The sequence below is a fragment of the Chroicocephalus ridibundus genome, chromosome 4, assembly GCF_963924245.1.
Source record: "Chroicocephalus ridibundus chromosome 4, bChrRid1.1, whole genome shotgun sequence".
Classification (NCBI taxonomy): Eukaryota; Metazoa; Chordata; class Aves; order Charadriiformes; family Laridae; genus Chroicocephalus; species Chroicocephalus ridibundus.
The window spans coordinates 12,441,649-12,465,070 of record NC_086287.1 but is presented as its reverse complement, the minus strand read 5'-3'; the positions used below and the strand labels follow the sequence as shown (position 1 = coordinate 12,465,070).

The following is a 23,422-nucleotide window of genomic DNA, read 5'->3' as shown; positions in this document are numbered from 1 at the left end:
CAGTTAAACCCTCACTCTGGCCTGAGGAGACTGCTCACATCTTAAGAGGCCACCACACGGAAGACCGCTGTGAGCAGCCGTACGGGAGGTCACACAGCGCAATACGTAGTGCTCCGGGCCGGGGCCGGGGCCGGGGCCGGGGCTGGGGCTGGGGCTGGGGCTGGGGCTGGGGCTGGGGCTGGCGGCTGGCAGCGGCCGCTGGCCCGGCCCGCCGGTGCCTCGCCGCTCGCTGAGGGGCGCCCGCGAGGCCGCCGTTGCCGCAGCGACGGGGCCGCGCGCGCCGGGCCGCGAAGCCCTCCCTCCACCTCAGGCAGGGATTGGCTGGTTGCGCCTCGGGGGCGGAGCCAGCCCGCCTCCCCCCGCCCTTGGCCCGAGCACGTCCGGGTCAGTCGGTGTTTGTGAGGGGAAGTGCGCGCAGGACGGGCCGTTGCGTGGTGGCGGCTCGGCGGACAGCGGTGTCGCCATCATGTCGCGGGGGTCTATCGAGATCCCTCTCCGGGACACCGATGAGGCGAGTCGGGGGGCTGGGAGGCGGCGGCGCGGCCTGCTCCCGGGGAGGGGGAAGGAGGGGGTGCGCTGTGTGATGCGTGCCGGGGCGCGGGCGTTTGTCGCCTCCTGTCGTAGTTTTGTCCCGGGCTCGAGAGGGAGTGTCGGTTCCTTCCCTGAGAGGAATGAGTTTTTGGGGGTCACAGGTGTATCGCTTTGAGGAAAGAAAACTCCAACCTACCTTAGCCGGTGCCCCTCGGTGAACGGTGTCAGCCCTCTGCTAGCCATAACCTCGCTGTCCTTGCCCAGTGGCTTGCCGATGAAGGAGAGACGCTGGTAACAGGCAGGCAGCGTCTCCGGGGTCCTTCGGTACCACACGTCTGTGAAGAAGGAGCAGCCTCTTCTCCCACAGTGCGTGCCTCAAGCATATGCAGCCCTCAGGAGCGAAGACCCTGTTGGGAACAGTATCTAATCTTTAGTTTGTGCTTGTCTACGGTGGCCTTGTCCAGCTAAATTCTCTCCTTAGTTAGTTAAATGCAGATTTTTCTGACTGCACTGATTTGTAAGCAGAGTGTGTGTTTCTAAATTAGCATATAGACACAGATAGAGAGAGCAGTTTGTCCACTCTGTAAAGTCAACATGAGTTTAGAACTTTATTCAACTTTATTTAAGGTAGACTGGCACAAGTCAAAGTTAAAAAGATTTAAGAGAAGTATTTGGAAATTTACAGGGTATTATAAAGTTTGCAGTTAAGTCGTTCTGTAGCAGATACTAAATTAATACTGTAGTTAAATAAGGTATTGAAACATACTGCTTATAGGTTGAAGAAAGTATTTTGTGAACATATGTATCCATACTCTAACAAATTGCTGTATGACTGCTGTTGAGTTTTTAAGTCTTGCAAAAGGTTCTTTGCTCTCTGTGGGTTACGCATTGGAGGGCTTTTTTCTCTGACAGAAACTTCTGTCTAAGGTGTCAGCATGAATGGTTGGTGCTGCCGTTCAAGTTACCGCTAGGACTACTTGGATCCTGAAGTTCTAAATTAATCACTAAGGATTGCTATAAAATGCATTTTATTTTTTTTTACTGCCCTTTTTTACTCCCGTATTTATTTGCTGTGTTGGTAATATCTATTTCTCATTAATAACTATTTTGGTTTGTAGATGAGGGTTGCCCAAATTTAAAAACGTCATTATTTGTCAAAAAGGAGGTACTGTGCAAGAAAAGCTAAAACTAAAAATATCAATAGTAGCAGAAGTATTTTTGCTGGTACTCTCAAGTTCTGCATAGTCAAGATTACAGCCCTTATAAACTGGATTGCTCTAATCCGGTCTTCAGAGAAAGAGTCCCTGCATTGGTAATCAGGGTATAAACCTGGGTACAACTGCACCTCTTCCTTGCTGTAAAATTAAATTATAACATAGATGACTAATATTAAAGGCAGCATGACTGGGTAGCAAGTGAACTAACAGGCAGTTAAATTGTGGTCCCAAACATCCCACCTTGGGAGTATCTGTTCCTTTTTCTTCACTTTCCATATCAGAAGGTTAGACCAACATGGGAAAATAGTACTTACAAAATAATGCTTGTGTGATGAAAAATTGATGCCATTTGCTCATGATGACTATGATTGTTAATGTTCAGAAATTTAGTCTGATATTTATAATGTTTGCCACTTCAATAATCTCATCATTTTCTTGGGCATAAAGATGACTTTACTAATGTTCAGGGCTCTGAAATAAGTTTTAGGTATTGATTCTCTGTCTGACACCTGATTACTTGGAAGATTTTGACTGTATCCTAGATCTTCGGATTACCTGTAGGAAAAGTTTCAGAATTCAACAGTGTGCAGTCAAGTTGGTTATTAGGTGAACTGTAAAAATTCTAAGCCTGAAGTTTATAGTGAAAAAAGTTGAGTTAGCATCTCTGCTTATTCTCCCTGACTTGTATTTCAAACACTGGGTTGCCTTTTCTGTAATATTTGTGAGAGACCGTCACTTTTGTCTTGTACGGAATACAATACATTATCACTTCTTTCTTTGTCCATAACCTTGTTTAAACACAAATTGTTATGTTTTGTGCTCTGAAATGTCCAGCTTCCTTTGACCTCAATGTTAGGTAACATTATTCATGCTTTGTGAAAATAAAATCGATATTGTTTGGTTCTAGGTGATCGAGCTTGACTTCGATCAGCTACCTGAGGGTGATGAAGTTATAAGTATACTGAAACAGGAACACACTCAACTGCACATATGGATTGCCTTAGCGGTTAGTATCTATACAAACTGTATATTTAAATATTCTATTGAGATAATCAAATAATAATTTCCACTTCCTTACTCTTATGACCAGGGATAACTGAATTCTGAACAGGAACTTAATGGGCTTATTCAGTCACTGATTCTAGACCAGATATTTATAATTTGACATATGCATATTAGGGTTTTAATTTAGTATTTTTTCATGAAACAATGCTGCTAGAGGCCTGCTTTCTGAGATATTTTTTTTTCTCAATCTGTAGTTTTCCTGGTTTGTGTCTTTGATTATGCATGTCATAAAAAAGGAGAGGGCAGTATCTATGCTATAGAAAATATGGTGAAATTTGCAAATAGTTAAAGAAGTTCAGAGGACAAACAACTGATTCTTCACCTATAAATAGCTCTAAGACTTTTGTTTCAATGTAAAAATACTAATTTGGGACACCTAAAGCATCAACATGACATGTTACTTGCTGGGGTAGTATTGTCTGTTAAAACTGTATGTTTTATAGCTGGAATACTACAAACAAGGAAAAACAGAAGACTTTGTGAAGCTGTTGGAAGCTGCCCGCATAGATGGTAACCTGGACTATAGAGACCATGAAAAAGATCAGATGACGTGTCTGGATACTCTGGCAGCGTACTATGTACAGCAGGCTCGAAAGGAGAAGAACAAAGATAACAAGAAGGAGCTCATTACACAAGCTACCTTGTTGTATACTATGGCTGACAAAATTATTATGTACGATCAGGTAAAACCAAAATCTGTTTAAAACTCCATATTTGTAAATTATTTAGTGGTTGGAAAGAAAACAAGTACTGATTCACTGAAGATAGAAACTGCTCAGGCTTTAAAGTCTGTTAGTGTAGTGCATGTAAGCAAACCTTGTGACTATCTGAAATGTGTGTGGTGCCACCAGGAATAATTATCTCTAGCTTGGGACACCTGATAGAACTGTGTCAGTCAACTTTTGGGAGTTGGGAAGGAAGGATTGGTTGTTACTCTCTTGCTTGATAATATGTGAACTTTAGAAGTGGATGATAAAGACCCTTTTTGTTTTATTTTTCTTCCTGATGCAAGAGGAATAAATTAATTGTAGAAAGCCTTATAGCAAAGCCAATTAATCTTTCACATAGTCTGATCTTCATAATTTACAAAGATAAATGTATCAAAAATTTTTTCTCCTTATCTAGAATCACTTGCTGGGAAGAGCCTGCTTTTGTCTCCTTGAAGGTGACAAGATGGACCAAGCTGATGCACAATTCCACTTCGTGCTCAACCAGTCTCCAAATAATATTCCTGCCCTTCTTGGTATGAGTTTATGGGTATTTGTGTGAAAACCTGGTCTCTACAATTGAATTTTGGAATGGATTACATGCTTAAGAAAACGGTACATACGTGAATAGGGAGAAAGAATGTGATAAGGAAGTGTGCGTTTTTGATCAGAAACACATGACATTACCTTAAGCTTGGAAAGTAGACATAGGTAAAAGAGCTGGGAAAAAATATAATACTAGCTAGCCTCTTCTGAGACCCGTAGGCATACAGCCAGTCTAACTACTTATATTTTCCTGATGATGCCAATGAAGCTGTATACTCTGTCAGAGGTGAAGATACTAGTAGTAAGGGGTCATCGGGCTGTAACACTTGTATTTTAATTTGTTCGCTAATTAGTCTAGTCATAGTAAGCGTCTTTCCTCTGGACCAGGAAAGAATTAAGTTTTTACAGAAAATCATGAAAATGTAAATTTACTGTGTTCCCATGTTTGTTTGGTTTTTTTTCATATAATTGACATCATCACAGATAGCAAAAGTTGTAGTTGTCTGAATTTTCTATTTAGGTTTTTAAGTGTAACTTTTGAAAATCAGCACAGCACAAGTTTACCAGATAATACTTAGGATTTATAACTACTTTGTTTATGTTTCTGATTTATTCATAACTGGTATGTTACAACAGGTAAAGCATGCATTTCTTTCAACAAGAAAGATTATAGAGGAGCCCTTGCCTACTACAAGAAAGCATTGCGTACCAATCCAGGTTGCCCAGGTATGACAGACAGTATTTGCTAGTGGAAGTATTTGCTGTGCTTGCAAGCTAACTCAAGTCTTTCTAATTCAAATACCTAAGGGCTTTTTTGTGATCTATGTCTGTCAAAAAAACGCCAGCTCTCATCATAGAGGAGTTCAGGTATTTGTCGACTTGAAGTGTTCCGTAATTGTTAGAGAAGGAAATTGTGTTTAGGAAAATACTTTCTTTTTTTTGCTCATTATTACCTTTTTAAAGAGCTACTAGAAAATGAGAAGTTGCATGTAAGAGAAGTTATAATTTTTTGGGGAGTGAGGGAACTGTTCAAGACTTTTGCAGAACCTATCTGTGAGCTCTTGGAATAAGGGTTAAGAAAATGATGTATTGGCATTAATAATGAAACAAGACATGAAAAGTAAAGTTCTACCTATAGTGCACGATATGCATTTTCCTGGTGTATGATTTTCATAATGGAAAAATCTGGGAAAGCTATTGGTAATGACTATAAAAGCGATGAATGTGATTTAGAGATATTAGTTCTGGGTATTTGGATTAGGATTATAAATACTGCAAAGTCTCTTGAGAGATGTGGTATACTTTGCCATAACCTATCTCGAAAAGAATTTACTACAAAGTTGATAAGTATTCTGTAGTCTGGTTTAGCATAAGAATCATTGCTGCAAAAGTGGCTTTAGAAATGCAAGCCTCACTTTTAAACATACGTCTTTCATTCACTCCCCTTTTTCCCACAGACACAATGTAAATTCTCTGTGTTAGATCATGGAAGTTAGAGGATGATAATAAATAGCATTTTCTTAGCAGTAGGTCAGTTGATCATTTGAGGAGAAATGTCTAGCTAACTTCTTTGTTGGTCTGTGTTTTCTGAAGGCCTACTAGCCTTTGGTGAACCTACCTAAGAAATTTCTAACCCTTTCATCTGGCAATTTTTTAATGCTTTTCTCTTATTTTTTAATACATTTCCATAAAAGCTATTTTTTATTTTTTTAGTATCAGAGTCTTTTGGAGATATGGACCAATGTTCTGGGGTGTATGGAGAAATAAAGTCTTACTGATCTGTTAAAGTTTGTTTTGCTGTCAAGTGTGGGAGGCTGCCTTTAAAAACATGAAATCTTTAGATGGCTTTACAGGCTTAAAAGAAATGTTTAAAATTCTGCTTTCACTTTAATTGTTGTCCAGAATATAAAAAAGCCATAAACTTGAAATTTTGTGATTCTGAATGGTGTCATCTTGTTCTCTAGCCGAGGTTCGGTTAGGAATGGGCCACTGCTTCGTGAAACTGAACAAGTTGGAAAAAGCTCGCTTAGCATTCAGCAGAGCTCTGGAGCTAAATTCAAAATGTGTAGGAGCCTTGGTTGGACTGGCTGTTCTGGAACTCAATAATAAAGAGGTGGGTCTGACTTAACAAGAGTCCGTACTCACTTCACTTTCTTCTTATTTGAAAAAGCAAACTTTTTATTCTTTGAAAGGTAGTCCATTTTTTAAAAGGGGTAATAGCTTTTGTCATTAAATCATTTTAAATCTGTGTCACTGTTGAATGATGTTATAGATATGTACTTGTGTTGTGAGCAGCACATTCTGAATAACTTTCTCCTGTTGTTAACAATCTTCAACTCTGTTGCTTATAGAGGTGTTAAGTACAGAAAAACAGTCCTGGGTTAACTATTTTAATTAAAATAATAAAAATCTTTGAGATGTGAATGCATGTCCAGTCACCTGAAAAAAACAAAAAACGCTGGTTTCAAAGTCTTTCTCTAATGAACAATTGTTGTAATATGTGTAATAGCAAGCCTTACTTCGTCATTTGTGACTCTGGGAGGGTTAACTAAATGAGTTTGTACCCGGGATGCTCTGAAAGTCCTCAAATACTTGGAGACCTCATTTGCAATGGCAGCTCTACTCCAGAGCATCAGGAATTATTTTTTTTTTTTGAAAGAGCATCATGCTTGCAGGAAGGTCAAGGTAAAAGATGTAGTTCCAGGTGATTAGGCCTGGGCTTTAAGGAACATAAACTTTCAAATAAGTGTTAAAGTTGTATTCACGCTACCTTGGCATGCATACCATGTGGTAAAACAAAAAGTACACAAGAACGAATTTTAACTAGGCTGATGAAACTATGATAAAGTGGTGATCTTCCCTCTAGACCTTCCCTCTAGATGTTGTATCACTAGAGAAATACATATTCTTATATAACTTAATTTGGATCATAAGATCTGAGGTGGTTAATCCACGCTAAGAAATTTATCAGTGGAGGATGGAACCTTTAAGTGTTTCTTAAAAAAAAAATTGTTACATAATTGTATGTTGCTAAAACTTAGTGTTATGCTATCTGTAGAATATGTAGAAAGATCTTTTGGTAGCACAGAATGGCTGAAAATTACTTAGTTTACTATGTTGTGGGAAAAAAAATAACTGTTAAGACTTCCGAAAGTCTGAAGAATCCCGAAAAATGTGGGCACAAGAGTTTTCATTTCTAAATCTACAGAGACAACCAAAAATATTTTGAAGTCGAATTTTAATAAATAATTCCATGGGTGAGAAACTAATGAAACTTGGTATCTATTTTTTTTTTTTTTTCCCCTGAAGGTCTTTTGACTAAAGTCAAGGGATGAGCCCACTAACGTTAAGCTCGAAAAGCTGTAATTAAAAGCTGACCCACTCAAATGCCGGTTTTGTTTTTTATAAGAAATTTATCATCTGTGCTTTACTTCAAATTTTTTTTCACAACTTGCACTGTAAAGTTAGTATGACACCGAAGAGTTGCCATGGGGGAGGGAAAATACTTTCTCTGTGGAAAAGATTCTCTCCGAGTTGCAAACTACTAATGGGCGTCTTTTCTGTGCTTAGATATTTCTAATGTTTCTCCCCCCTCGAATATGTCCTGATGAGCTTTGAGACCTCTAACCATGTATTGGATTTGGCTGAAATTGGACATGAGACTCAAATTATCGGAGAACTTAGACCTATACATAGTGTGATTATAAACCCTCTTTGCCTTTGAAAATTAAACCAGGAATTATTCAATATCTCCTAATCAAGGTATATTGTTATGCTACGTTTGGAAAGATAGTGCCTTTTCAAACTGAAATTGTGGTTTTTATCTGCCTATTGGGCTTCATCTTGTCTCAACCTCATAAAACCTAATCTGTTCAATAAGATAGCTTTCTGCTGGTAATAATTGCAAAGTAAAGCACAGGTGTTACATGATTACTAGGTGCTGGTTTTGGTGTTTCTGTTCAGAAACAAATACAGATTTAAGTTAACATGTTTGTAATATGGATCTCATGGGTGTCCCAAATAAATAGCAATTATTTTATCAGTTACAGATTTGAACTTGTAGGTAAGTCTAAATTTGTACCTATGGAAAAATTTCTTTGAACTGTAAAATTTCTTTAGAAAAGAGTAAGTTGACATAATGATTTCCGTATGTAAACACCACAAACTTCTACCACTTTTTTAATTAGAACTTAAGTTCTAGTAGCTCTTAATTCAACATCTGAAGTTCTTGTTTAGAAAATGAACATAAGAATATTTTCATTTCACTGTTGAACAAATTATGTAAAAGATTGAAAAGTAAACCAAACAGGAACTGGTGACATTGAACAGTAGAGGGAAGGCTATCAGGGTGTGAGTGTGAAATGTCAAAGGACACCAAGTATTTATTTTTTTTTCCTTGAAAGTCCTGCTCTGTTTTTTTCTGTGCCTGTGTGGTGGCTTCATTTCACATTTTCTGTCTGTATGCTGCAGGGAAAAAAGCTAGAAGCTGAATTTACTTTTTTTTCTGTGAGCCTGGCAAGATTTTGTCAGAATTCCTGCAGCAGCCTAGACTGAAGAATGGTTTTGAACATGTAAATAAGATACAGCTATTGAGATGCTGCTGATACCTTTCAATGTTTCGTTTAGGCTGATTCCATCAAGAATGGTGTTCAGCTCCTCTCTAGGGCTTACACAATTGATCCCAGTAATCCAATGGTATTGAATCACTTGGCTAATCACTTCTTCTTCAAGAAGGTAAGAGGTCTATGGAATTTTACAGTTAAATACTTGATAATCTCCGAACAGCAAGGATTCTGGTGTTAGATTCAGTCTCATTTCATTGGGCTAAGGGGTGCCTAATGTGGAACTGTTAATCCAGACGGACAAGTGTAAAATTTTTGTATAAACTTTTCTCAAGAAAGCCAAGAAAAGCTACGTTTATGTCTTAAGTCAAGGTCACCTTTGTGTCCCCAAGGGTTTTTTGTTTTGTTTTTATTTTCCCTCTACCACCTCTTCCATGCTTTAAAATATGAAACAGATAAAAGAACAGTAACCACTAAAACTAAATCTGTTGTTATTAATTTAGTCGGTACTATGGCTAACGCTTTCTTGTATTTTCCATCTGTCCTTGTTTGAATAATAGGTCACTTGACCATAAATAAAGTGAAGGCTTTCAAATTTCATTTAACTTCCTTTTTTTTCAGGACTATGGTAAAGTACAACACCTGGCTCTTCATGCTTTCCATAATACAGAAGTTGAAGCAATGCAGGCAGAGAGTTGTTATCAGCTGGCTAGGTCTTTTCATGTACAGGTAGGGCAGCTTTTAAAAGCCCCCTTTGAGATGACACTTAAAAATCTGTGTTATAAAAGTTCATACAAAGCTTACCTGTGAAAACACTACCTGTTCTTTATTTGTGTCTTTTTAATTAGGAAGATTATGATCAGGCTTTCCAGTATTATTACCAGGCCACTCAGTTTGCCTCATCTTCTTTTGTACTTCCATTTTTTGGTTTGGGCCAAATGTACATTTATCGAGGGGACAAAGAGAATGCATCACAGTGCTTTGAAAAAGTTTTGAAGGCCTATCCTAACAATTACGAGACTATGAAAATCCTTGGATCTCTTTATGCTGCTTCAGAAGATCAGGAGAAACGGGATATTGCGAAGGTGAGTTTTGCTTCTGCCCGTATCATACTTTTACATACAATAGTAGAACTTGAAAATCAGACTGTAACTTAAGTTGCATAAAACTCAGGGTTACTCCGCTGTAGGTGTAGAATGTTCTATACTTGCCGTCATGAGAGATCCTCCTAACCATGGAGAGTCACAACTTCTGGACAGAACTGAGAGTCCTACTGGGCTCTGGCTAAAGCAAGTCCAGGAATTTAGAGGAGCCCCAGCCTCACATCTGTATTTGGTACTATGAAGAGGGCAGAATTCTTCCATATATGTTAAAGTTCTCTGAAGTTAGCTAGTGATTTCCAGAAAACACTTCTCTTAGGTTGTCCGGAAGGACAATGTTAGGCTTTTTTTAAATGAAAGGAGTTTTAAAGCTAATGTTGGGTAAATAAATGCAAAAAGTGTTAGACGTCACTTTTCTGGCTTCTCGTGTTGGTGTAATAGTTTCTAATTCTCTTTAAGCAGGTGTTATGTTCTGTAGAAAAGTACAATAAGGAAGGAAACTAATGCAATGTTTTTTGTGACCAAATTGTGCAGATGTTTAGGATGTTTTCTTTTGCAGTATGGTATATCTTTCTAGTGTTAAGATTAATACGTTCACTCTTTCTTTTGATTTTTATTTATATTTTTTAAACAGTTTGTTTGTCCACAAAGAGGCATAATTATTTTCTGCTGGTTTTCAGGGACATCTAAAGAAAGTCACAGAGCAATATCCTGATGATGTAGAGGCATGGATTGAACTAGCTCAAATTCTCGAACAGACTGATATACAGGTACTATTAATATACACTTGGTGGGTTATGTGTGTGCTTTTCGTAAGAGCACATAGAGCACATTCTCTTATTTCTTTCGTCCGCTTTCTCTTTGTTTGTAAAGGGTGCACTGTCAGCCTATGGTACAGCCACACGCATTCTGCAAGAGAAAGTACAGGCTGATGTCCCACCAGAGATTTTGAATAATGTGGGTGCTCTGCACTTCAGGCTAGGAAATCTGGGAGAAGCGAAGGTATGTAATTACTCAAAGTTTGAATTGAGTTTCTTGATCACACAGAAGTTTTTCTGTAAGAATATTCTGGAGTGCTTTATTCCTTTTTTCTTTTTTTACTTTAGAAATACTTTTTGGCATCACTGGATCGTGCGAAAGCAGAAGCTGAACATGATGAGCATTATTACAATGCTATCTCTGTAACAACGTCCTATAACCTTGCCAGACTATATGAGGCGATGTGTGAATTTCATGAAGCGGAAAAGCTGTATAAAAACATTTTAAGAGAACATCCTAATTACGTTGATTGTAAGAAACATTTGGTATTTCAGTTCCACAGTTCTCATTGTAATACCAAAAATCTTCCCATTTACAGTGTGTTCTAGTCTCATTATATCTGTCTTCACTTTTCATAGTAGTTTTGAGGCCTGCTTACCTACCCACTGTTTTACCTACGTTTTTTGTTAAAGGCCTGCATCATCCTTATAGTCCAGTCTCCAGCTTTAAGCTTTCTAATTATTGGTAAATTATACTTCTAATTATTGGTGAATTATAAAAAAAAAAATCTAGCAAAACTAGCTTATCTAGACTTGCATGCCTTTACTTAGTTGCTCCCCGCCAGAGCCTTAGCATCTCAGCGCTTAGGTGCAATCATGGCCATCCACTTGATACGCCCAGGTTCTGCAATTCTGCCTGCATGGGTGGAAATAGAAACTGTTTGGGAGAACCACTTTCTACTGGACCTTGGGCTTCCACCAGGGAAGAAGGGCTGTTGAGGGTGTTAGCACAACTTCTATGGGACATCCTATTTTTTAAGTAGCTGACCTGTGATATTTGCTGTAAAGGTGAGGTGGTAGCCCTTCCTCAGCAAGCTGCAGCACACAGCGTGCCCCGGCCTAATCTATAGCCTCTTCCCTGCTTGTTCTCCATTGTCACCTGCTAACTGATACTCTTCCCAAAGCTTGCGGAGACAGAACTGTTTGAAGTGGAAGGACAAGTATTATGTAACTGATTTATCCTTCTTGGTTTGAGGTTTCTCATTCTCAATCTTTAATTTATGAAACCAATTAAAGACACTTACATTACTTTAACTGTTAGAAATCTGCAATTTCTGTATCACCATTGTGGACAGACGTTTCTTTTCACATGGTGTGTCTCATTGTGAATAGAATATGAAAGGTGTCTTAATGTTTGCTGTCCTTAGCAGATCAAGGAAAAGATTACTTTTGGCATTCATGCTTGGCCAATATTTTCTTTGAGATAACTTTAACCTGTTTGCTCTTTTTTTAATTTTATTTTGTATTTTTATTTTTAGGCTACTTGCGCTTGGGAGCTATGGCTAGGGATAAAGGAAATTTTTATGAGGCTTCTGATTGGTTTAAAGAAGCACTTCAGATAAATCAGGTTTGTAAACCTTTAAGTGTTTAAAGTTAAAACACTTGAAATATTAACTTAGCTTAAAATTTTATTTTCCTTTTGTTGCATTTTATTTTGTTTGTTCACATAAACTAGGGGAAGAAGAGAGAACTACCGTAATCTGCTCTCTGTGTGTTTTGTTTGTTGGTTGTTGTTTGGTTGGTTTTTTAAAATATGTAATTCTAATCAAGAAAAATAGCATTTTATACTTGGAAAAGTAACCTTGCAAGGGAAAAACCAGTACTTTTGCAACTTACAGTGAATCTTTATTTAGGACCATCCAGATGCTTGGTCTCTGATTGGCAATCTTCATTTGGCTAAACAAGAGTGGGGTCCAGGACAAAAGAAATTTGAAAGAATATTGAAGCAGCCCTCCACACAAAATGATACTTATTCCATGCTGGCTCTTGGCAACGTCTGGTTGCAGACTCTGCATCAACCCACAAGAGACAGAGAAAAGGTAATGGGCATCTGCCTGCCCCGTGTGCAGTTTTATTTATTTAATTTTTGTATGCTGTTAGCTACTTAGAGCCTTTTCTTGATGCCTATTTGGCATCTTGTAGCCCATAAAACTTAGGGGTAGATCTTTTAATACCCCATTATAGAAATGAGTGATCAATTGGAATATTTATTTCTGCAGGAGAAGCGTCATCAAGACCGTGCATTAGCGATCTACAAGCAAGTACTCAGAAATGATCCAAAGAATTTATATGCTGCTAATGGCATAGGTGAATATTAGACTCTAATTTTCCTTTCACGCTGGAATATAGAATTGGTTTTGCAGGGCCTGAACGCTATGTACTAGAGCACAGGAAAGAATAGCTTTCATATGGCAGCTGTGTCACTTAGTTTTTGATGGGGAACTTTAGTCAGGCACTATTTTGTTTTCTTTGGTAGGAGTACATAGTACATGAACCTGGAAGCTTACGCTGTACATATTACTTTCCCCTTAGGAGCTGTCTTGGCGCATAAAGGATATTTCCGTGAAGCTCGTGATGTTTTTGCCCAAGTGAGAGAGGCAACAGCAGATATCAGTGATGTGTGGCTGAATTTGGCACATATCTACGTAGAACAGAAACAGTACATCAGTGCTGTGCAGATGGTAACATCTCTAAACTGAACTACATAATATGTTGGGGTAGATGACTTCTGGATCCTTCTCTGCTGTCATAGCAGCTGGAAAAGTTTCTGAATAATATTTTAACAAGTTATAGGTCTCTTTCGAGCATGCTGTTGGCTGTCAAGCCTAGATTTAAAAACAAACTGCCAAGTGTGGGTAAGGGGTAACAAAGCACCTACTAACTTTTGCGCTTTTTTTTTTGGTAGCAGAATTAAAACATAATTGGGTTAGAATTTTGCTCTTGGAATTAATTTTTAGTCAGAGAGATTTCAGTCAGTGTAGTTACTGTATGCGATTTACATTCAGGTGTTACTGCAGTAAGTAAATGCAATTTGGTGCTGGGATTTTTTTTTTAATAGCAACACTTCCTATTTTTGTTTTTGCAAATAATTGCATGAATAACAGTTAGAGCTGTCTGAAAAGCTGACTATGCCATGATCACAACGGTTAACATCACCAGGTAATTCATGTTGGAAGAAATCTGTTGAGGTCATCTGCTTCAACCTGCTCAAGCAAGCTAACTTCCAAGTATCAAACTACTCTAACTAAATTGACTCAGTTGATTAAAAACATATAAGTAAACTTTAAAAAAAAAAAAAGCATACGTTGGACAGGGTAGAAGCTCAGAACAAACTTGTTTCATTATGATTGAGTCCACGTGGAGGCTCAAAAATACTTAATTCAGAACTACTTGTGATGGTATTAAGGAAGAGATACTGGGCCTTTCTTACCTGATCAAAACCTCCTTAGTTGCTGTCCTCCGGTGAACTACTGTTCGCAAGCTTTGGTAGCATGGTCAGATTCATTCTGTTGTTTTGAATGAGGTCTGGTTTCTTTAACACCTGTTTTTATTGACAAAAAGCCTAATGAAAATCTGATTTTTAGCAATTGTTTAAGCAGTGAATTACAGTGGGAAACTGGGTATCATTTTCACCTTTTGATTTGTCAGAAAAACATTGTGCTCATTTGCTAATATATTTAAGTAGAAATGTGTTTATTTACTGAGGTGTTTTAATGTTTCCTGGATTCTGCTATGCAGTTGGTACAAGCCACAGTCTGAAATACGCGATATTGGGCTCAAAGGGTGACAAATTGAATTGAATAGCCTAGCTTACTTCAGCCACAACAATTATTCTAGTGAGTTCTCTACCATAAAGCATACAAATCCAAGGCAGACTTAAACTAATTACAAAATCTTTAATTCTAAAGATGAGTGAAAATTGGGCACTCGCAACACAGTGCAATCCAAGAGTAGTAACTTCAGGCATTACAATTCAGGGCACTTTCTGTATTTGAGCTGGAAATAAAAATTACTTTGTATTTCTTACTATTTTGGAGGTTTAGAAAGGGTGAATGATTCCTTGAGAAAAGGGTATGTCAAACAAAAGGCGCTCGTTACTGGAAAGGATAAGTTTCGTAACTGTTTGAAGCTTTAATTCTAGACCGACAAAACCTATAGTAACAATTCTTCTTCTACACTTTAGAACAACCAGATATGCCTTGGTGTGCCAAGTTATTCAGCTAGGTGGACAGAACAAATTTGACAGTGAGTTATCTGAAAGATGTGGATTTTTTTAACTAATTGCATCAGATATTATATATACATCAGATATATTTCCATTTATGAAATATCTTGTATTAATAAAGAAAATAGATTCCCCCCTACTGTGGAGAATAATTGAGTGCTTGTAAAATGAGTCGTGTTTGTTGGACTTCATTACAGTAGATGGTACATGCAAAGTATTCTGTTGTATTTTAAGACCTATGGAGCCTCCTGGACTGCTGTCAGTTTCCAGAAAAATCAGGTACTTGCTATGGAATAGCAGAAAGAATTTTCTGATTAGTGAAAAGGAGGCATCTGTGTAGCATGACACACCTCTTTAAAAAAACAAAAGGCATATTGGCAGTAATGCTTTTTAGGAATAGAAGCATTTGCTGGAGTTAGCTAACCGAAAGAAATAACCATTATCACATCTTCATTTGATTTTTTTTAAATTTTTTTTTTCCATTTCAGTATGAAAACTGCCTCAGAAAGTTCTATAAGCATCAAAATACTGAAGTATTGTTATATTTGGCCCGGGCGCTCTTCAAATGTGGCAAATTACAGGAATGCAAACAAACTTTGTTAAAGGTACAAGTATAAAACATCATATATCACAGAATAAAATTACTGTAAGTTGATGCATGTTCGTCTCTTTAAATTCAGTAGTCTGGGATTGAAATAATGGTACTTATTCTCTGTATGTCACTTCCATATACCTCTGTATCATGTTGTAGCATATCTTAAAAACATACTTTTTATTTCCAGGCCAGGCATGTAGCGCCAAGTGACACAGTCCTTATGTTTAATGTGGCTTTAGTGCTACAAAGACTAGCTACCTCTGTCCTGAAAGATGAAAAAAGCAATCTAAAGGAGGTGCTTAATGCTGTGAAAGAACTGGAGCTAGCACACAGGTAAAGCTGACTTATTTCTAGTCATTATAACTTATTTTGTTGTTCCCTTACAGTAAATTTGCAGTATAGGCCAAATCTTGTTAGAAGAATGGGCAATGATCTCCTGGGAAACACTGTATGTAATTCTAGAGTTTCTAGTTGGAAAAGAAAGATTGGGCCTCACAAAATTAAGTATCCAGACTTGGCTCCAGAGCCGATTTTGTTTGGCCAAGCAGCCAGTATCTATTTCTTAAATGGTTTTGTATTATTACGACCAAGATGCACATCTTCCTGGAAGAGCATAGTTGAAAAGAATGTTGAAATTATTTTCCAAATTTCTTACTTTTCCAATTGTTTCTTTAAGAACAACCTATAAGGCTCAAAAGCTAATCTGTTTATATTATATGAGCCTGGTTTTAATGACCAGTAGTCCTTGAAAACTAATTTTGCCCTTCTGTAGGCAAATAAAGCCTTAAGAACAGAAGCAGTTTCTTAAGTGCTCGTTAGATCTTTTACTTCTCTTAAAATTTAAACCAAAATTCTGGACAGAAAACAGTGGATTAATCTGATCCAGTCGTCACTGTCTTTGAGAAGAAAGCATTCAACCATTTATTCTGTTCCTAGGCATTGCTGGCGTAGGTGGTGTTTGCTTTATGCTTTCCTAGCTCTGCTCTTATGTGAAAGATAGATGTTGCCTTTTAATAATTTTGCCAACTAAAGCAAGTCTTTCATACAAGTAAACACTTCACAATTCTGGTGCTTTACATAATGCAAACTAAACATTTGAACACAAATTCTAACTTAAATTCAGTTAGAAGCTTGTTATTTATTGTTTTGACAAAGTTGCGTGAAAACGTTTTATTTTGTACCCGGTAACTAAAAATTCAGATGCCTGTCACATTTTGGAAAATATTTTCCATAATCTAAAACTTGAGCAAGGAATTGCTTTTTACGTATTCACAAGAAATAGAGTTCCATCTAGCACAAAACCACTTAATTTAAAACGTCTCTGGAATATGGGAAGAAACTGTGGCAACCTTGAAAGTTACAAAGTCGATATTCTTTAAATGAATTGGAGAAACTGTTTTTGAAACACTGATCGTCATAGCTTATCCATGTACCTGAAGGTAAGTTGTATTCACAAGGGCCTGTCACCTAGGTTCAAGGAGGCTGTTCTGGAAGGATTTTTAAAAAAATAAGTTTTCCTTCCTTTTCTTATGCTGGTTTCAAGCACTTAAGCTGTGACAGATAAGGAATAAATCTACTGGGGTCAGCAATGTACTTATTGCTAGAAGCCAGTAAATGAAATCTTACAATTCTCTTTAGACTTTTTCTGGGTTTTTGTTCCACTCTAGAGTGGTTTTAGAATGTTTGAAATTTGGAGAACTCTCAATGTACTTTTACACTGTTGTATTAAAAGGGGCTGCACACAAAGAAAATTCATGAGGTTTCCTCATCTGTTGAGTTTTATAGGATTGTAATTCAGGAGTAAATGCTTTGTTTTAAGGCAAAACTATAATAAATATGTAAGTAATGCTGGTTTTGCTTTGTTTTCTTTGTTGTTTTTTCTCCAGGTACTTCAGTTACTTGAGTAAAGTAGGTGATAAGATGAGATTTGACTTGGCACTTGCTGCTACGGAAGCCAGGTAAAAAAAAAAAAAAAAATCAACCACAAAATCCAAAACACAAACCCATAAATAAATCCAGGCGGAATCTTTTTGTTGTGTTTTTTCGTAATAAAACTGGATTCCAAAATTTCAACTAACAGTTTCTTAGAACAGTAGACATACAAGTGCAGGGTTACTCCCTGTTGCTGTTTCGTTCTTTTCCTGTCTTTGCTTTCTAAGGTTTTTCTGTAGTCTAAAACTCACAACATGTGGTGGCTGCCATTAGCCAGAACCTGCAAAACTTCAGCTGTGTTAATGGCAATTTTTCCATTGGTGAGAGTGCAGTGACATTTATTTCAACATCTCTACCTCTCACTGTTTAGACTTTAAACATAATAATCTAACAACAGGTTTGCTTTCATGGAGATTTTTTTGAGGTAGTTCATGGGTTAGTTATTGAAACATGAAAAAATTTTTGTTTTGCAGAGTCTAGTCTGCTTTCACTTTTGCTCAGGGTAATGAGTTTGTACACAAGCCTATTCAAATCAGTTTCCGTGTAAACTTATTTCTGAAGTTTTCACTCAGTGTGCCCAGAGTTTCATTTATTGCATGTTATTCCAAGATTTTTCACAGCTGTATACAAATATGTCTGGCCATCGTGCACTGTACGTCTTAAATGGGTATCATTAAAGCACTTTGTACAGAGAAGAAAACTTTAATCATAATATTAGAAGAGATGTCATTGTAACATTAGTTAAGAAAGTATTGAAAGCACCTTCCTTTAATGTTCCATGAGACTTGATCACTTTGTGCAACCTTAACTCTTACACAACTGGTTCTTTTAAGATAGAATTTCTACCTACCTTTCTGATGAGGTTTGCCAGTATGTTGTGAATAAATTCAAGTTCTCATTAACCATACTTCTGAAGCTGTCCAAATTAGTTGGGATGATTCCTTTTATGTTTGCGTGGGGTTTTTTGTATATGAATTGGCTAAATTTTCAGTGTAAAGCAATACGTTCTGAAATGCTATATTGCAATTTAAAGATAAATTAGCTTACTAGCAAGTGCTTTAGTTTACTCACAAATCTGTAGTACTCTTCTATTGTACTACTTCTCGTAGCTTTTTTTATTGGTGATATGAACGTACTGTTGTGATACATGCCTGTTATAAAACTGTTTCTTCTTGTAGTATGTGCCTGCCACCTTCCTTTACTTGAAAACATTGCATGTTACAGGCAATGCTCTGACTTACTGAGTCAAGCCCAGTATCATGTGGCTCGGGCACGCAAGCAGGATGAAGAAGAGAGGGAGCTGCGTGCAAAACAAGAGCAAGAAAAGGAGCTGCTTCGCCAAAAGCTACTTAAAGAACAGGTTTTATTCTGTTACATTCTGTATACTATATTTTTTTTAAAGTATTTTTAAAAAGTATACCTATCAACAATGTATATGCCCCTATTGCTCTGTGGTGGTACCTGGTATTTGTGATAAAATGTCTGGTAGCTATTTTTCTTAGTTGTAGTTCGTGCTAGCAGACTCACTCATTCTTCCCCATAGCCTCAGAAATAGATTTTTATTTTTATAATGAAATAAAGTTTGTGCCCCGGAAGGTCTGCCATAAAATTTCTGTACTGACAGGCTGGATGAGAAAGCACTTGGTGCAACAGTTCTTTTGGACTTTTGCCTACTCTAGCATAGACTTGTAGAAAACTTTTTTTCGCCATGTGGACCTTCTGCCATGACATCGACTGTCAAAAGTCAATTTTCCAGTTTCTTGTCAGCAAATGATTTATCCATTTGCAATTATAATCAGTGCAATGCTGCAAATACAGTAGTAATGGTTGGTTTTCTCTGTTTCAGGAAGAGAAGCGCCTAAGAGAAAAAGAAGAACAGAAGAAACTTCTGGAACAAAGAGCTCAATATGTGGAGAAAACCAAGAATATTCTGATGTTCACTGGTGAAGTAGAAGGATCAAAGGAGAAAAAACGTGGTGGCGGTGGAGGCAGGGTAGAACAGATTATTTTTTTTAATTTTTTTTTTTTAGATCTCTTTCGTTTTCCCCTTTTGACATCTGGTCTCTTGCAGTACCCCAGGTTTTTAATTTCAAGCTCCTAGGCTCCACTGAGTGAAATTGCTGAGGTTTAATACTCAAATGTAAAAATTGGAAACTATACTTTAAAGTTCCAAGCATGGTAGCATTGCCGAAATCTGTTCTATTCAATTGTTAAAATAACAGAAGATGATTTTTTTTTTATTATGTGCCAATTTGGAATCAGTTTCTTAATGACATCGATCTAGAGATTATGGGGAAGTTGGCACAAGAAGGTCTGTATTTTCACATCTTTGAAAACATGTTCAGATAAAGTTTCGATTTTGAATTGTTTTCTGGTAGCTTTTTATGTGGAAGGTGAATAATAGGCTATATTGTGGAGCTTTTATTTATTACAGCGTTCCAAAAAAGGAGCAGGGGAATTTGATGAGTTCGTCAACGATGACAGTGATGAAGATCTGCCCATGTCTAGAAAGAAGAAGAAGAGGAAGGGCAGTGGTAGTGAACAAGATGGGGAAGAAGAGGAGGGTGAGAGAAAGAAGAAGAAGAGGAGGAGGTAATTGATACTTCAATGTTAGACTCCCCTGAGAAACAGTATGGCTTTTAAATAGATTGTCATGCAGTCCTTCATAAAGGTTTAAAATATGAACTGTTGTCAAGAGTTCACATGATTAATTTTTATTTACACATGCAGATTTTAAGACTTAAACACCACTCTGCAAAAGAATTATGAGTAACATTTGATCAACCTGACATTTCTTGAGATAGGTATCTTTGTGTGTTAAGTTTTTTTTTTGATGTTACGCTTTACATCATATAAAATATGTTTCTGTTTAAGACCCCAGAAGGCAGATGAGGGGAGTGATGATGAAGAACATGAAAATGGTCCAAGACCTAAAAAACGACGTCCACCCAAAGCAGAGAAAAAGAAGGCTGTAAGTTAAACCCTGAATAACCGCATCACTTTCTAAATATGCATTTGGAGTTCAGCATTACTCTAGACAAGAGAGATCTATTAATGTTGAAAATTGCACAAAACTTTTTGTAGCAAACTACCTTTGAGCTTATTTTTGTCCTCCTCCCCTGTTGCTATAGCTGCTTCAAGGATGAAAAGGATATTTCTGAAGCCATCTAGAATTAAGTGATAGTAAATGGGAGATTTTGATCTAATGACTTCAGAACAACTCTTAAAAGCGTGTCTGGTTTTCTGAACATATGTTTCTGCATTTCGGCACTATGCTTAACCAGACACATGAACGGATAACCATTTGTTTTTTCCCCTGTACAGCCCAAACCAGAACGTCTGCCTCCTTCAATGAAAGGAAAGATCAAATCAAAAGCCATCATTTCATCAAGTGATGATTCTTCTGATGAGGATAAACTCAAAATTGCTGATGATGGGTAAGAACCTTAATTAACTTTGTATGTACTAAAGTTTAAACACGTGCTTTTAAGAGAAACTACAGTGTTAATAATGAGATAACGTGAAGATAATGAGAAGCCTTTCATTGTACTCACAACATCACTTTCCGTTGCAAATTAATTCCTCTTATTCTGATAAGCTAGCATTACTCAAACCCTGGTGTGTCGTTTCATTTTTAAGCTAAGGATAGCATCTTTTAATACCGTTTTTTTTTCTTTTCCCTGCAGACATGCTAGGAATAGCAACAGTGATTCAGATGATGGGGAACAGCAACACAGTAAACGCATTGTTTCTGATAGCGATTCTGATAACAGAAACAAATCTGGTAGCGAGGCAGGTAGTCCAAGGAGATCCAGTGTCCGCCCATCTGAGGAAGATTCTGACAGTGACAGGTCAGCTAGGAAAAGGAGGCGGTCAGATTCGGAGCAGTCTGACAATGAGTCTGTCCAGTCGGGGAGAAGTCGTTCCGGTGGTTCAGAAAATGAATCTCGCCCAGCTTCTCGCAGTGCTGACTCAGACAGAGATTCTGAGAGAGGATCTGACAACGAGGGCTCTGGCAGAGGATCTGGTAACGAATCCGAACCAGAAGGATCCAACGATGAGGGGTCTGAAGGTGGTTCAGATGACAGTGATTAGACCTAAATTACAGACCATCTTTTTTCAAAATGTTCTTGTAAATATATTTCAGTTACAGGGAAAATCGAATTTTTATATTTGAAAACTGTGACTTAAAAAAACCTTAATGTTTTAGTAAACTGTTGTGAGACCTTCCTGTGATTCTTTTGATTAGCAACTAATGGATGTTTCTCTAAGTTGGCTTATGGTGTATTCTTAAATTGAAACTGCTGTAGATGAAGAACAGAATCCCTGTATTATAATCAGCACGCCAAGGATGGAATGCATGTAAAAACTATGGAACATAAAATCTCTGTTTAGGTGGTTCCAGTGTGGCTAAAACTCTATGTTCTGTGCTTATACATGCATAGACGGATCTTAAAATCCTACCAAATGGAAGAAAGAGCTGTGGATATTTATCTTTTTCCTCATTCTGAATAAAGGTCAGTAGGGAGGTTTTTCTTACTTTCTATTAAAGATTACATTTGCCATGATGCAACTCCTCTTGTTTCCAAGAGTTTGTTCTTCTGTTTTTGTGTTGAATCGGGTGAAAAGATGCAGATATTAAAGAAATTTTATAAAGTAGTGATGCAGATGTAGGTGAAATATTTAAATTGTCAGGTAAAAAAAAAATAAAAATTTAGAGAACTCAGTATTACTTGAGAAAGGTGAAGCTGCCAGTGTCACAATAAACTGTTCCTGCTTGTTTGCTTGGAGTGATTAATTTTTCCCCTTACAAGTTATAAGCAGAAAACCTGACAATGTTAAATTAGACAAAGGAATGTGTTTTGAGGAAGTAGTCTTATACTTTATTTTAGCTTAAGTACATAGCTTTTGAAATTAAGTCCTTTCATATAATGTGTTCAGGAACAACAATGAAAAATTGGTATGTTGTAGACTAAAGTGGATCTGATTTTTTCCCCCTGCAGTTCTGAAAATATCAGTATTTTGCACCAGTCCAAAAAACTCTTTTTTCTACCTTTTTCATTGGTCATCAAGTCCTGTGTTAAGCATTTGCTACAAGAAGATTGTGTAGATCTGAGTAGCATATTACTACTGTTCTTAATAGACTGTATAGCCTAAACTATGTTGCTTTGTTTTTAGAAGGTCCGGATTGTCACTACTGATAGTTCACTTCAAGTGCTAACTGCAACTTAAGTTTCCCATGCTGCTATTTCTGGTTTGCTGTGAGCATTAGCTGTTCTCATTGTGTATGTTTTTTTGATGTGTTTATGGGCTGTTGGTAACCATAGCAGACAAAGCAGAATGTAGAACAGTTGAGACATCTCTTCTCGTGGCCGAGTTTGGTATCGAGCTTCTATATGTGGTCTTACCTAAAATTTACATGCTTGATAACATTCTGAATAGAAGAATAGCTATCATGTTGTTGGATTAGAGCAAAACTGAATCTTAACTCAGTCTTCTTGTTCATATAATTACTTAGGTGGAAGAGTTGCTACAATCCAAGACTGAAAGCTAGATAGTTTTGAAAACAAGCACTTGAGGAAAACTTGTAGCCCTTGTAGAAAATTATTCTCCTAGCAAGAGAATCATGACCCAGGTGCTCACCTCTTTCAGAGTCACAAGGAGGCAGTGGATAGATGTACATATGCTTGATGTCACACTGCTTCACTTAGGAAGCTATGAAGAAGTGTGAGGAAATTAATGCAAAATGCAACTAAGGAAAACTAATACAAGCAAGGTGAAACAAGGGGAGCACTAGCAGCAGTGGCAGGTATGACAGTAACCAGCGTTTAACAGTAAGAAGGAAAACCAAAATGTACAGTGCTTACTATGGGATCTTTTCTGCCTCAAATACATCTCCACTATCATAGCCTTCTCTCTCCTGTTACTAATTGTATCTTCCTTCTGAAAGGGCTGAAGGTCTTGGTTTGATGCTATATGTAGCAAAATATATTTTCTGTAGGTAAAATTTAGCTCTTTAAAATGCTGAGTGGGTCTTCAGGTCTAACGTCCAGTTGGAGAGAAATATTTTCAGTAAGTGTAAAATAAGAGGTTCCCATACATCTATTGTCTGAGGAGTAAGTGC

The 23,422-nt window shown here is 37.4% G+C and overlaps 1 protein-coding gene across 1 annotated transcript; it reads left to right on the top strand.

The window, feature by feature from the left end:
* Nucleotides 1-379: 379 nt before the first annotated feature.
* On the top strand, nt 380-21,871 carry CTR9 (CTR9 homolog, Paf1/RNA polymerase II complex component). Its single transcript, XM_063332576.1, has 25 exons — nt 380-511; nt 2,656-2,754; nt 3,257-3,496; nt 3,939-4,056; nt 4,703-4,792; nt 6,031-6,179; nt 8,693-8,800; nt 9,250-9,357; nt 9,477-9,713; nt 10,409-10,498; nt 10,602-10,730; nt 10,835-11,018; nt 12,025-12,113; nt 12,400-12,585; nt 12,766-12,853; nt 13,079-13,227; nt 15,260-15,376; nt 15,554-15,699; nt 17,253-17,324; nt 18,523-18,658; nt 19,145-19,291; nt 19,733-19,890; nt 20,173-20,269; nt 20,623-20,735; nt 20,985-21,871. The coding sequence occupies exons 1-25, from the start codon at nt 467-469 to the stop codon at nt 21,391-21,393; spliced, it is 3,504 nt and encodes a 1,167-aa protein (XP_063188646.1). The 5' UTR covers nt 380-466; the 3' UTR covers nt 21,394-21,871.
* The last annotated feature ends 1,551 nt before the right edge of the window (nt 21,872-23,422 follow it).